Source organism: Schistosoma haematobium, chromosome 1 (genome assembly GCF_000699445.3).
Source record: "Schistosoma haematobium chromosome 1, whole genome shotgun sequence".
NCBI lineage: Eukaryota > Metazoa > Platyhelminthes > Trematoda > Strigeidida > Schistosomatidae > Schistosoma > Schistosoma haematobium.
In genome coordinates, this window is record NC_067196.1 from 70,304,015 (window position 1) to 70,320,244 (window position 16,230).

At 34.0% G+C, this 16,230-nt stretch overlaps 1 protein-coding gene across 1 annotated transcript in view; it reads left to right on the forward strand.

Annotated features, from left to right (window-relative positions):
• Nucleotides 1-6,386, forward strand: part of CDC42BPB_1 (Serine/threonine-protein kinase MRCK beta) — a 55,399-nt gene extending 49,013 nt beyond the window's left edge. Inside the window, exons 29-30 of the mRNA XM_051209566.1 lie at nt 3,956-4,324; nt 4,859-6,386. Of these exons, the coding sequence (XP_051075022.1) occupies nt 3,956-4,324; nt 4,859-4,888 (399 nt within the window). The 3' untranslated portion in view covers nt 4,889-6,386. The remainder of the gene's footprint in view (nt 1-3,955; nt 4,325-4,858) is intronic.
• Nucleotides 6,387-16,230: the final 9,844 nt, after the last annotated feature.

Genomic DNA, 16,230 nt, shown 5'->3' on the forward strand with positions numbered 1-16,230 from the left:
CTTGTAAGCTTATGAACTGCTCAACCTATGCATCTGAAAATCTGAGATACATTCGGAACTCTTCACTGAATGTCCTTAAAAATCAAACAGCTTAGACCAAGAAATCGCAATTTCATAAAGCTAACCATACTATTTATTCGTTTTTAAATATCAACCAGATAGTTAAGGTTTATGTTTTTAAATACAAAAAAAGTGAATTCACCATTAATATTTTGATGACAACACTGCTTCACACATTTATATGAATACTTGGTTTGCATACATGTTTGTTTAGTTTTGCTTTCATAAAGTGTGTTAATATACGTAATTATAGTTCGTCTTTTTTTAAGCGTCTAATCCGCATCAATAGAATTGTAACCTCTTTTTCGACACAACTTTATCTTAACGTTTTTAGTTGTATTTTTTTTTAAAGCTAATAAGTAGTGTTTGTGTTCACTTCCAATGTATCATGTAGTTGACAAAATTTTCTCGTTTATTTATTTATTTTGAAATGATCATAAACATCAGAATAAATATTATGATTTCTGACGTGATTGTTTTCTAATGTCACTTTGTCATAAATAATAATAATAATTTTTACAAGAGATGCTGAACTTGATTTTTATGATAAATCGATATTTGGTGATGTCCGTTTAAGATCAGTCAAGTTATGTTATGAAACGCAATGCATATTTGTTGATCTCTTAATTATTGGTGTTGTGTTAGTTATACTTTCATTTCAAATTAAAATGCTTGTACAATTTTCTTCTAAAACTATATATACTACCCACATTCCGTTTTATCTGTATTATCAGACAATAGTTCATTTGTTTATTTAGTTATTCTTGTTAATTTTATATAGCTTTCATAGATAATCATATACTTCCATATCTAAGTGATTGAATTAAGTAGTGCGCAGAAATTCTTATTTTTCATATTATTTTCCTTTTATCAACATTTCTATGACTAGATATAAAACATATACTCTACTTTGACTTACTATTTCATCAATGTTAATTTGTATCTGATCTTTCGGTGCTTATGTTTGTTCAGTAAATAGTCGAAAGTCACTCAGCTTCGCTTGAAGCTCTAAAGGTTTGTCTTCTAGTTCACTAATAGTTCGTTGTATGATAAATATGATTGCTCTTTTCTTCAGGTTTGTTGCGAGTATTTATTGAGCTAAAAAAAAGTATGTTACGTTAATTTATCTACCAATATTTGGTGAAACTAATAGTTCCACTGAGTTCAATCTCTATAGGTGAACTGGGATAAATATATCATGAATAAATGTACTTTGTATGTAACTGATATGTTTTTGCTCTGTCTGTTTCACTGATTGAAAACAGTATGAAATAAATTATAAGAATTTGCACTACCGTCAAAATAAAAGATAATATCATTTTACTTATGTATATTGTATACCTGCTTAAGTTGCAGTAACTAATTATCCCAGATATCATTTCAAACGAGATGGACTAAAAAGGACTTGGCAGGGATTCACTCATATATATATATATATATATATATATATATATATATATATATATCCGTTATGCAGTACTTATCAGAACGTACTTTTTTAGGCTTTGTTTTACCTCGGTCATTTTGTTATATCTCACCTTCACGATCAACAGCTTTCTTTTGATTGAATCCATATCTGATAATCGACTGTTCGCACTTGATCATTTCAGTTTTTAAACTAAGTAGAAGCAATTACAATTAAATGATCCACCTGCAAAAGTCACAATGTAGGTTTCCGGTACTTATTGGATTAAGGTTTTTGTCGTTTTTTCTTATGATATGTGACGTTTTTTTACAATTCGACTACAATAACTTTTCTGAATAATTATTTCAGTAAACACATTTAACACTGTCATTACTATATTCGTTTTTCCAGAAAAATGGAATCTAAGGCTTTTGAAACACGTCTAGAGGTGTGTCTGTTTGCCGTTTTGAAATTTCTCTGAATACCTTCCTTACATTTATTAAAAGGAACAGCTTACCAACCTTTTTTATGAATCATTTCTCAATGATGTGTCTTCTTCATAACCATATGACATTGTTGTCTAACAGTGGTGGATTGGTGCTTATCCTTTTTTTTAACATAATCTAATGACAGAGGACCTAATATATAAAATTTCAGTGAACTGTTTTACTAAATAGTTTTGCTGATTTTAAATTAGTTCGGTTACTTTATTTTAGTTAGTTTACTTTATTAAAACTGTAAAATCAAATCATTGAAGAAAACTCCATTTCTTTCATTCTAAATTGGGTTATTTTTGTCTAGATTTTCCCCGACGTTAGTTTTCTACCTGAAATATATGTTTTTAAATATCGGAAGTCATAGTAAAAAATATTTTTTCATTAGCAAAGTATAAATTACTGTTAAAATAATTTGTAGTAAATGAGGTTGTATAAATGTGCTTTATTTCATATTTGGATTTTACGATTTAGATTAGAGAAGTTCACTTCTGATTTTTCGTTGTATTATTTTTAGGTGGATATTTCTAGTTCATCGTATCGATGTGAAAATAAAGTTAAATTCTGTAAAAATTGGTTAAAGTCAGAAGACTGTCTTAGTCCCTAGATATTTATTTATATAAACACAAAAACGTTGGTACGAGGAGGCACCAAGTACATATGCGCCACACAAATCTCACTTGATATGGGTGAGGACTGTGATACTGCCCGAGTGCCCAGACCCAAACCGGTGGTTTTCTTAGGGGACAACACCCGGAGCCTTCGATCTTGAGGGTCTTATCCACAAGGCAGTGGAGCATCGTAAGGAGATGCAGTCCCATGGTGGCCGGTTACCAACGATTGGTTCCTTTAGAATACTGGAGCCCATGTGCACCATTGGTTTGGAATCAGGGTTTTCCAATTCCCCTTGGTGTGGACTCACCGTATCCGGTTAAAGCGTCGGGGATTCGCTTTTTTTCGTCTCATTTTTGTAAACAACACCCCCTCCACGAGAAGGCAGTGAATAGTTCTTCCCTGGCAGAGATTATATACGCGTGGCCATGTGAGAGGTTTTCGAGAGGGAGAGCGGAAACTCCTCACTCTCAGCCGTACCAGGGCATTTGGTGTTCGTACCATTTGGAGGCTGCAAGATTGAGCTTTTGACTGACTTCTGCAATGTTCAGAGATGCGTTTCTAAAGTGGTCCCTTTGTGCGGCTAGTCTAGCCAATTTCGGCTCCTCTGCTTCACGCATATTGTCAGAAATGTCGGCCTTATAAGCATTCAAATGAAAAACGTTTGTACACTAGGGGCTATTGCTATCCACCATTTTAAGCCTAACCTTTGCGTACATAAACAGTATGTTCACTCCTTCATTCTTCCATGGTCTTAAACTCCCTTTCTATTTTCCATCATCTATTGCTTATTTAATTATGTATATTTGTTTCCAATAATTTTCACAACTGTTAATCAGCACTTACTACAACTTTTAATTATTGTATTTTTAATAGCTATCAAGTGGACAATTATTTCCGCCTTACCACTTTTTTCACCAACCGATTATTATTATTATTACTTCCTTTCAGTATCTGAATTTCAATTTTCGACAACACACTGCTTCAAGTTTTTTTTTTAAAAATATTTAGCACCTTTTTATTTTACTAACAAATAAAATTAGCTATAAATATAATTGCACAACTTAAATACATGAAATCGTCGAAAAGGAAATCTCCTTTATTCAGTGACACAATGCGTCTCTTTCGTTATTGTGTAAATTAATTATGGAACCCATCAAGCACGAACTGATCCAGTTCCTTCTATTAAATTTATTATTAAATCCGTAAACTTAATAATTTTAAAATAATTCACTAAAGATAACATTAATCAGGAAACAAATATTAAGTTGTATAAAGTCAAGTTACACTTAGTATTATCTTTCAAAAGAAAATAGCGCGCATATCAGTCAACTGTGATAACTTATTCACTTGTTTTATTCTATATTTGTTTGTTAATGTTTAGAAACAGTCAACTCCTTTTACACACAGATTAAGTTTAACTGATTTAGAATGTAGCGAAGATCAACATTATATGGATCAAAAACCTTTTAATATTGTACCCGGTCAATCCCAACGTGTTCGTTCCTCATCGTTGCGTCCTAGTGTAAAAACTTTACTTTCCAACTTAGGTGATGTAACTAATATGTATAATAAAAATTCCTCTTCTAAATCGGGATCTCACAAACGTATTAATGATGCATCATCTTGTCAAAGTAATGTATCATCTGTAGAGAAAAGCAGTGAAACTGTCACTACACCAACTGCTTTTCCGTCACTTCGACTTTCTAATTCACCAAGTATTCAAGAAACAGTGATGGCATTATTTTCAAAGGTATGTACTATTATTATATTATGGTAATTGTGTTTATGTATACATGTTTAAAATTTAACTAACATGCAAATGTCTGGTTCTAATTCATTAGTATTTTCATTATGAAACATACTTCTATCACACAAATCACCTATTAGTAGCCCCCTACTTCCGCAAAATCAGAAGAATTACAGGTTGTTTCCTCACTAATAAAAATAATAAAGAAAGATCACTCACGTGTAGGTGTTTTAATAAATATGAAGTGTGAGTTTACCATTTTCCCAGTTGATATTATCCTTGTTGTGATAGTTAGTTGGTAATGTATGCTACGCCAGAAAGGAACGAGCTATGTATTTGTAATGTGTTTCATGACAAATAATACATAGAATAAAGTCCCGGGCGCTGAAATTATATTGTCTAAACAACTGACCTGTAGACTGTTACACTATTTCTTATTTAATATTTACAGTTTCCCCTAATATTCTTACTAGATTTTCATCTAACATGTTCAAATAACCGGATTATAGCAATCCAATTTTTTTTTTGCTTTCATAGCTTTCCGATGATAGTTCTTCATGTCCTTGATTTACGATCAAATATCATTTTTCATCCTCTTCGTTTATTGTTATCACTGGAAGGTCCTACCATTTTCTATTTATATTCAAATAGGGATTGTCCACAATATTTTGTGCAGGCTGTGATTTCGTGGTAAATATAACAATAAAAACTTCCCTTATTTTCGCGTTATATCACTGGACTAGTTTCAGTTTTGTTTATTTTTTATTCCGCCATTGCCATTTTGCAAACCATTAATGCTGCGGAAATATCATTTTAAAAACATCCTCTGTATATTCTTGAAACATCCTATTGTTTCTTTATTTGTGTGTACATTTTTATTCTCTTTTTCTACTGAATACAATCGTATTGTTCATCCTGTCTTCCCTTAGTCTGTTAATAATTTATTTGTCTTGGGTTCATGTCTCTTTAATTAACTGACTGTTAACTCTGCAGTTTAATTATATTCATGCTTAGTCATTGTAAATTTTCTTTTCATTTCTTTCTTGTTTCTGTCTTTTGGATAAATGAAAATCCGATCACTCCATTATGCAACATCTTTATTACATATGTTACATAATCACCAACATTTTTGTTAACATATGTAAATTCCTTTACACAATCCATCTATATTTTGCCTTTATTAATGTACAATGATGGTATTAAATAAGAGTTTGCTCGTATATTTACCATATTTTATAGTTCCTATTGGTAATATTATATTTATTCTCATTCAAATATAGTAAATACCCTTTTTGAATTGTCAAATGTACATCGTTTCTCTGAAATTTAAGTGAAATAAAACCGTATTTTAGTTCTTCATCAGTTGTTACTGTTGTGAATTGATCTTACTTTATAATGTTTAATGAGTGTACAATGTAGTTTAAGCAGTTTTAATATTGTTTAACAAGATTTTATGCCTAATTTCACGATGATTGTTGTTCATTGTGTACTATTTAGATAGTCTTGTTGAATAAGTCATGTTAAATCTAATTGTCTTGTGACAATATTTTTTCTTAAACTTGAAACCATTATGTTATCTGATCTTTTTTCATTCATAGTTTAAAGAACTTATTGTTCATGTTTTAGTTTTTTAGTAATGTGTTCAAAACGGAGTATATGTGATGTGACATAATCATTTTATATCAAACTCCAGGTTATTGGTTATGAGTAAAAAACCGTAATCAACATTTGTATGTTTATGGCGTCTGTATTTTTTAAAGCTTAGATTATTTAGTGTGTATAATATATCTAACCTACTTAAGAATTATATTCATATGGTAGGTCGTTTTCTGAAAAGCATACACTGAATCTGAAGGTATTGAGAAACATCGTGATATCTTTCGTTTTTGTGATGTCAAGCATTGATGAAGTCTTTTAGGCACTACTCCTGGAAGATATTATATATTACAATAATTTTTTTAAAATCAAAACATTCCTCACACCAGCTAACAACATATTCCATAAGTTCTGGAATTTGTCGTACTGTGTTTTCTGGCATATTGATCATTTGTGTATTCCATATCTTTAGTTATTTTAGGTGTTATTATATTTACCACGTTTAGTTTCTTAACCATGGAATGTCTAAATTATAAAAGCATTCAATGTACAGGTGGTTTTAAAAAAACCACCATATGGATTTAGGACTGCAGTTTTTACTAATACAAAGCCAACTACAATTATCAAGCTCTTTCCATCATTACCATGTGATGTGCCTTGACCTGTGTTCCGTATGTAAACACAATATGGATCTATGTGTCGATACAAGAGGCTTGTGTTGTACATCTACTGTAATCAGCAGTTAGTTTGCAGAGAAATTACCTGCATTATTAATGAAATATACTCTGAATGGAACAAAATTCGTTACTAGAGTATGTACCATTTAACACAACCGCACTATCTAGTAGTTTAATGTTTTGTATACCACACAATCAAGCTGTATTAAAATTGATAATAGATTATATCAGTCTTTGATTATCGAGATAGGACATTGACTTGGAGTTGAAACACTTGTTTTATTGATGGTGTTCTATCTTAAAGTCGCTCAACGGGTAGGTACATACCGTTTTTCAGGTTTTCAGTATAGCCTGAAAGTACATTAATTTCCAAGAAAACGGGAAGAGTTGTATGCTTAAGGAAAGATGGAAAAGGTAAGGACAAAAGAAAATATGAGCCGACCACTCATTAACCATATGGGGTGCGTTTGCATCTAAGAATATAAGACATTGATAGCAAACAGTGATAACCTATGATGAAAGCAGTTCAAAAACCACGACTAGAAATGTTAGCATTAAATTTTGAACCTGACACAGGCGGCAAGATAGAGTCGGGCGATTCTCCTCATTGTTCTAAGTTAGGTATATTGTCAAAAGTATTCATGATCAAGGACGATAAAACATCTTATTTTAAAGTTCATTTGGCATGTGTCATTATGTAGATCCAGATCCACAGGTCTAATGCTTTGAGATGATTTTTTGTGTGGTCAAAGTGACGAAGGGTATCCTTCTAGTGTCACCCAGGAAGAACAAAGTAGAAAGAGTATAATTACTGTTTGCCGGTAGCATTCCAAATTTGTTGGTATTGATGGGGTTGGTTTCGATCGGTTTATTTATGTTTCTTTAAATCTCGAATAAATAAGTCGACGGTTGACTCTCTCTTGTTTCCTTACTTTTTGAGCATCTCCATTTTATTCATTAGACTCGAGGAGGTCGTTCACGAAGAGTCAATCCTTTCTACTTAAATAAGATAATTGATACCTATCCTAACACTATATCCGACAGGTTTCCTGTTCATTTTTATAACGTTTTATTGACAACTCACCTATGGATATCTATTTTATGTTACTAGATTAATAGCTCAACTCTAATATATTTGAATGATCATGATGTGACTGTCAAATCGATAAGATCTCTTGTCGAAGCTATATTACTATCTACCTCAACTCCCATTATCTTGGTAGTTAGAATCCTCTTCTCTTGTAGAACGTTTAAGGAAAGAATGCAATCTTGCTGACATACCAACATGTTTAATATGAAGACGACAGATGTATATACTACAACCACGACTTTATTCCTGAACTATGTCGTCTACTCAGTCTTTCCGCGTCAATTTATTGTCCTTCACCACTTCGTACCTATTACCTTATATACAGTGAATTATCTGCGGTAGTGTACATTCAGCTCGAAGGATGGCATGTAAGGATAGGGGTGCACATGGATCCCAGATTGAAGACTTTTTGTATTTTCTCAGAATATCTCGATAATGGTAGTGCCGATCAGTGACCTAGGGATGGTAATATAACGCGGTCCCTTATGATCTATAGGCTGACGTAAATATATTTCACTAAGGACAAATAAAAGCGTGTTGAATAAGTGTATCATTTCCATTTGCTCATGGATATGTATATATCTGTTGTCTGGCCTGATCTACTCGCCGATTATTCGTAAATCAACCCAGTCAGTGATTCGTATTTTATATTTATTCATACCCATATCCATTCTCTCAACATTTTTCCTTATCTGCTAGGCTCTTTTGCCTGCGAAATTCAGTCTAAATATTGTTTTGTTTTTGACTTTTAAATAACTCGTTCTGGAAACAAGCCAACTTACAGATCAGGAAAATTTACGAAGCTAGCAGGGAGTATTTATCAACTGGGTAGGAAATTTCCCTTTTTTTAGGAAACTTTATTGGCAAAATACTGAAAACCTCATCGCCTATAATGAATACAGTCACTTTTTTGGTTCTTAACGCCCAGAGACCATCCCAGTAATTTCCACTTCTGAGTGTCATAAAACGTGTGTCTGGTATCTAGATTGTCTTCTATACCATGAACAAACATTTTTGCTAGAGAAGAATGTTTGAGAGATTAGCTAGGACGGTACTCTCAGGAATCGACATGTCTGGCACTATTCAGTCAGCTTCCCCAGATTTAAGTAAATGACTGGCTAGTGTAAGATCCGTTTTGAATGTTTTGTGTGTGTGTGTGTGTGTGTGTGTGTGTGTGGAAATCCCTCCATGTATACACTTGCACTTTGTTTCTATTGATTCCCTTAGTTGTACATTGTTGTCTTTTGATTACATCTGAATTGTTAATATTTGTATTTTATTACAGTTTTATTTCGTGTTTCTTTCCGAACTGCATCAGTGTTTTACTTGACACTTGTTCTTGGCGGCAGCCATATTGATTTGCTCCTCCTTTTGTGCGTGTTCTATCCAGTCAGGATAGAATAGCATTCATTTGTTGTGACTGGTAATTTTTCCAGCATCTTTTATCAACTTCTTTATTTATTGTAATTTAGATTTGATTGATTGAACAATCATTGGTTGAATAGCCGGGTGGTAATATTTGTTTAGGTAACGATGTACATTTAAATTTATGATGAATTATAGAACCGCTATTTACCCGATTACTTGTTTCGATTTTGACGGGTAAGGGCGCGTGTCTAACCTACCTGAACGGCTATTCTTCAGTCCAAACTGTAGTTTGGATTCTACATCAAGAATGACATCTTTTACTTCTCCATAAGCGAAATATGCAACTGAAAGAACTCTATGTAGATCATAAACGCGAAATTCTTTCTACAGGTGTTTTGTTTGCACTTAGGCATTGCTTTCCTCATGTTCTTCCATTATTAAATCTTCCCCAGAGTATTCCTAGACATTCGCTCTTTATCTTGATACGCCATATGGCCCATGGACTCCTGAGATGTTGCGTTTATTGCTTCTTTAATCTCCTTCACGTTGTCATTTATAATACTTTCCTCTTCTTTGCTGAGTTTGTTGGCGTGTTGGTAAGAGGTTTTGTTGAACTCTTGTGGTGTTATCTGTCCGGAAGTCTGACGCTTTTCCGATTTTATTTCAAGCTTCATTTGTTAAGCTGAAGTTCTATAATCTCCAATTGTTAACACATCTTTCCTGGACATTCGGGAGTTTTTGTCGATGCTAACGCAATCAATCTGATTCTCCACAGTGTGTTAGAGAGAAAGCCTTCAGGATTTATGTATAGGTTAGTAGGAGAATATGGTACTTCCTATAATTGTTTTGCTGAAAACGTATAGTTTTCCAAATTTTTCACCATTTTCATCCCTTTATCACCCTCCATATTATCTCATATCATCTTTATACATAGTATTGCCCATTTCGACCTTAAAGCCCGGGTCTCCCACTAGGACGGTCAAGTCGTTTTCGGGGCACTTCTCTGAGATCCACTGCAGCCTCTTATAAACTTGATATTTATCGTCCCCACTGCTACTGTTGGTGAGTGCATAGCGTTGATGACATTCGTTGTAATTCACTCGTTCTTTCTTTCTAATAATGCTTTGATGTTTCTGGATTTATGAGATTCCTACCCCATGAATGTCTTTTGTGTAACTCCCTCTACTTGATTGCTGCCGAATGCAATATACAACTAACCTTATTCAAACCTGTAGAACCCCACAGTCACAAATCAGAAAACAGAAGAAGCAGGGAAAGTATTTATTGGGCAAAAATCAAAATCATGAATAGAAGCAAGGGTATTTATGTTTATTAGCGTTGGCTTCACAAAAGCTTTCCTAACACCTCCCCGGAGTAACATTTTCTCTTGGAATTCATTTGTAGCCTGAAAACTGGTTTGCGGTGACTTTTCACCCTTTTTGTTGTCTTTTTCGTCCAAGTCATCAATCTGTTCTTTCCCATATGTGTCGTTGATGTGTCTGTGAATAATTCTAATGTAGGATTCACTTGATTGTCTCCGGCATTTTTCTGATACATTTGCTAAAAGCTTCTTGGACTATGTACAGAAATATCCTCAATCTGTGTACAATTTTCCCCGGTTTCCAGCGATTCTTCTTGAGCTATGATTTGACTAACACTTTGTTGCCCATATTGTGACATTATGGCGTTGGAAATGGTTCTGATACTTCTTCAAAATTGGCTTCGATAGGGGACTTCCCACCACAAGCAGCTGGGTTAGAATTAGTTCTATAAGCTTTTAGGAATTTTGTGATTGCCTGACTAGTTGTTCCCTCGTTTCTTCCTTTCAGAAATGTTCTTTTAAAAGTGTCGATAAGCCACTCTGCTTATTTGCTTGATTGAGGATGATAGGGCGAAAAGCATAGAGTCGTTATTCACTACTAACTGGCGCGCTGGTTGCGAACGTTGTAATCCTTTTTCACATAGCTTTTATTTTACTCCTATTAGTTCACTCAAGCTAACAATATTTATTCGCAAAAAATGCTATATTTTGAATGGGCCTTCATTAATTTAACACTTCATACACTAAGTAAGTTTGGTTCCAAGCTTTTCACTTCTTTTCATTAATTGCCGTTCATATGTTACCTCTTGAAATATATAAAATTCAATCCTACCGTCGAACATTTACCATATATTAAGTTTAGTTCTAACGAACTCAGAGAAGTGATGGAATCCCATCAGCTTAGTATCACTACGTGATTTTAATATATATCGTCAGGATCGATCAAACAATCTGAAAAGGTGGCAGCGGTGTAGCTGCGTTTGTAAACGTGAACTGATGTCGATCTACTTTTGCATGCCTCAAGTTATCGACTGTTCAACTTTAAGATACCATCGAAAACACTAAGATGAACACAAATATGTCAGACTGTAAGTCATCTGTATTATTTGTATTCGTTGGTGAATTCACTTAATTTGCTGTTACTGCCTTCAGTGATTCATTTTCGATTGTATACGGTGATTTCAATTCATGTGACTGTGGCTTTCTTTCATCACTAGGTCGCCAAAATGTAGTAGATTTTCTCACTCATTTGAATGCCTGTTTAGACTTCGTTTTCGTTAATGATGTGGGTACGTATGTGACTCGTAAACGGATCGCTGTATAATTCGTGTTCTATCTAAAGTATATGGAAAGCATGGAAAGAGTACACTGTCACACCAGACCAAATAGTCAAATATAGAAATTGCTCAGAAAAATATATCCAAAATCTGAAAAATATTGTTTTTATGAATAACTGTGAAGATGACTCACTGGAAAACACTACTGATGTTATCATTTATTTTCTAAGATTCTGTCTTGATATTTGTTGTCCTACTGAAACTATTTTCGCAAGTTATGATCGACCTTGTTCGACAACTTAACGTTTACTCAAAACAGTGGAAAAATTATTGATACTTCCACTTTAACCTGCACCAAAATAGCACATTTGTCCGTATCAGTCTGCCCACAAATTCAAAAGAAGCACTTTAGAGGTCGTTTCTTTTCTGCATCATAATATAATGCTCGTTCCCTTTATTGAAGTACGGTAAATCGATCTATTTGCAATTTACGAACCCAAATTAACAATAGAACCAAGCCCAAATTTAGGTACCCAATTTTACTCGCAATTTACAGATAGTCGACCCAAATTTCGTTCTGACAATATTTATGACAATTATAGAAACAAACCTTCAGTTTCGTAGGTTCCCGGAACGAAGACTCAAATACCAAGCCAGAAACAAAGACAAAACGAAAATGTCCAAAAATAATGATATAAACAAACAAGTTCAGAAGTTGAATAAAACAAGTACATCCGTAAACACAGTGCAATTAATCATGTTTAATATAAAGGTTTTAATCAGCTAAATGTTTTCAGTTTTCCCTTAACAAACAGCACATAGGTACCATGTTGGGATCCCAAAATGCTTGTATTATTGGGAACTCTGATAAACACAGTGTTGATGGTCAGTTATCATGGTGTTACCTTTTCCTCTGATTTTTTATAGTCGTGACGGAAAAAGAACGATAAAAGTTCCTCTGCAGCCTTTGTGTTGGACAGTATTATTATTATTATTATTATTATTATTCGCAAACATCTTATGGGTACATAAGTGTTGTGAAGAAACCATTTCGGGTTTCTTCAAAAAATGCAATAATACACAATTTTCAATAATGTCAGCATTATACTTGCCATTTAAAAAAAACATTTAGAGCAATAATAGTAGAATATTAATAATAATAAATCGGGTCTGTGTAATCGAGAAGAATATTGAATTGAGTTTAAAGAAGGAAATGGATAAAATGAGGGGATAGAAATAAAGGAGACACAAAATACGAGAACAGTCTAATAGGCGTGTTTATGAACACAGAGCAAGAATAAACGACTATGTGTGTATCGTTAAATTAGTAACAAAAGTAATTAAGAAAAAATAACTTATAATTGCAGTAAGATATGACGCTAGAATAAATGTTTGTGCAGTCACATAGTTTGGAGTGATGCTATGAAAGTCTCAGTTGAGTGAAAACGATAATAAAATATCGATATGTATGAGACATATATGCATAGCGAATATAAAACAGGTCTGAGAAGTTAATGTAAGTATAACACAAGTTATTGTCTTAATTACAAACTTCGTAATCTTAAGAATAATATTTATTTAGAGGGAAAGAAGAGAGAAAAGAAGTGAACACTTAGTGAAAAGTTTTGATCCATGATAAGAATAATAATTGTGTAATGAATATCAACCTCACAAGGAAACCAGCAATTGAAAAAATAAAATAAAAATCTTCTAAAGCACTCGGATGAATACATTTAGATTTATGTAATAGTATACAGAGTATAAATATTTGTGCAATAATAATTAAGAATGATGCTATGAAAGTACTGCCATTTATTTGTTTCTTCTCCCTGCCGTGTATTTTAACCTTTGTTCAGTTCTCGTTTAACCACACCTTTTGTTCATCAGTCTTCCTCGTCCGAACTTTTATTCTGTGATTTTGATTAAAGACTTATCTTTTGTTACCTAATTTTCTATTGCATGTTTCCGGACTATTGACAGTAAGGTTGCGTTTCACTAAGCTCAATGTCTGGCCGTGTCTCAGTCTCTGGAGATAGATATTTGATCCCATTTTGTTGGGAATATTTTTATTGATGCTCAGGTATCGAAACCTTTGGTATTAACTGTTTCTTTTATTGTGTTAGAAAAACTTTTGACTGTATAGCACAGGCTGTGCCGTTTGAGGTATTTTGCATTTCTGATATGTTCTATTTCTTAAATTAGAACCGTTTAAATTGAACACAGGGTTTGTGTTTTGATATAATTTAATATGAGTGTCTTAAACATGCTTTGTGAACTATACAGAAGAACGTGGTCTGGCCTATTCGAATAAATTTTGGTTCGTCAGTTTTGCGTTCAAACCGAATACTTGCAGTTCGGTTGTTACAATAGTCTTCTCATATTTTGCTGTTATCGAAGAAACGTTTCTCTCTGACTTACTACATGAAGACGCTGCATGCTTTTAGCATTACTCTCACAATTTGTCGATTAAATATTACCGGTTATTCTTTATTGTTCTGCATTGTTCATTCTCAGGCTTTTGAGAAAAGACCTTGCTGTATTGCGGAGAGTGCTGGGGACAGTTAACAGGGTGTGTGGTGAATCTCTTGAGATCATTATTAATATGGTTGTGGATAGACATCCAAAGCCTTTCAAACTCCTGTCAGGCGTTGTGATATATATATATTCTGTAAGAATGAGACGTCAATACAATAAAATTCATGCACGCAAGCGAAGTTATAAGAGTTCTGTGATATCTTATATAGCAAATATACCGTATGACAAAATGGCTGTTAGAGTTGACCTAGCCAATAACCTGTATTTCTAGACATGTTTCTGACAGAAAAGTTGTACATATCCGAATTTCTTCACCCTTTCCTTTTTTGTTTCATAAAAGAAACCTGTTGAAATACCTCGTGCTGAGAATTCTATATTTTAACAAAATATAATGTTGAATAGAGCCATTAATAATAATAAGTCCTGTGATTCTTAGGATATTCATCCTAGGATTGTGAAAGCCCCGTTGGGTGTGAATACTGGACCTCGGGTTATGGTGTATGATATGTCTTTGCGGCAGTCCATACCACCAGAAGTTAGGAAAGACGAAATGACCAGCTCGGTGAATAAGGCGGAAATCAGAGACTTAGTAACTATCAAACCGTTAGTATAAACAATGTCGTTGTCAAACTAATGGAAAATAATACTGAGGTGGCCGTTTTTGAACTAAATGGAAGGCTATAATCTTCTATCCGGGGAACAACACAGTTCTAAGGAAGGCTAAGCATGCCTGACAAGCCTGCTCATTGCAGGAGAAGATTGGTCCGCAGAGAAAGACAGAAATATTCCTGTATATGTGATCTTCACAGATCTAAATAGAGCTTTTGACTAAGTCTCATCCTAGACTTGAATTAAAACTAGAAACTTTTGTCGTCCATAATGAAATCAGACTGGATAAGTGACTTTCTCAATGGTAGAAGACAGGAGGTGCTGACAGATGTGACTGTATCAACATGGTAACCTGTAAACAATGGAGTTCCCCCGAATACGACCCTCGGTCCTCTTGTAGCGGTAAATAAATAGCTCTATAAGTTTTCGACATTGGATGCTGACCATATGTTTTAGTGGACTCATCTAGCTGAAGGCGCTCGGTCATGCATCCGCACCAGATCACGTGTGGTAACGCTGTGCTCAACATCTACCGCAATTGCTAGCCAGATTAGATCAGAGAATTCCGATATATAGGTAATCGTTAAATACACTCTTCCGATCTCCTCGACTCTGTCTTTTGATTTCTCTCGGTGGGTTCAAATTATATTAGGTGTTACTGGTCAAACACTGAATACCTGTGTCATCTTCACTCTTCTTTTTTACCTTATTTCAATAACTTACAAATGTAGCAAAGTCGTCTGTTCTACCCTATGCAGTTGACGAAAAGATTTAGAGACAGATACGCAGTATGTCAGATAGAACAACCGGTTAGGATAGAACAAAATAACGTCAACACTAAGTTGATGTGAGTTCCTTCTAGTCTATTCTTTATCAGCTTTTTACTCTCCAGTATATTATGTTGACTTGCCATTAATATTGTTTCACCACTCGCTACCTTATCTATAACTGACATATTTCTATGCTTTTCCGCCTACTTTGGTTAACTACTATCCTACAATATACCCTTTTTATAGTTCACACTCTGCTTGGAAATCTATACTTTATAACGCACTGCATCGTTGCTTTACCCACAGTCCATAATAAGTAAAATGGTACTTATAGAAATAGTGTTTTCCAGCAATATGTGAAATACAGAGCTTTATGTGAGGTATGATATATATCTAGAAAAAGCTTAAATGAGCCTAACATCATATAAGGAGGGCGGGTGGAGTTACTGACCAGCAAACATTGATGGTGAAGGCGATGACTTCAATCTACCCATGTTTGTGGGGCAGAACCTTTTGTTAGTATCAGGCTCTTTGTGTTTGAGAACAGGTCAATCAGTCTGTGATATTGAGGTTGTCCTCCAACGCCCACAATTCAGACTCACGTTGCCAATTTTATGCTGGATTAGCTAATCCACTAAGACAACCTATAACATGCTAACTCGGACT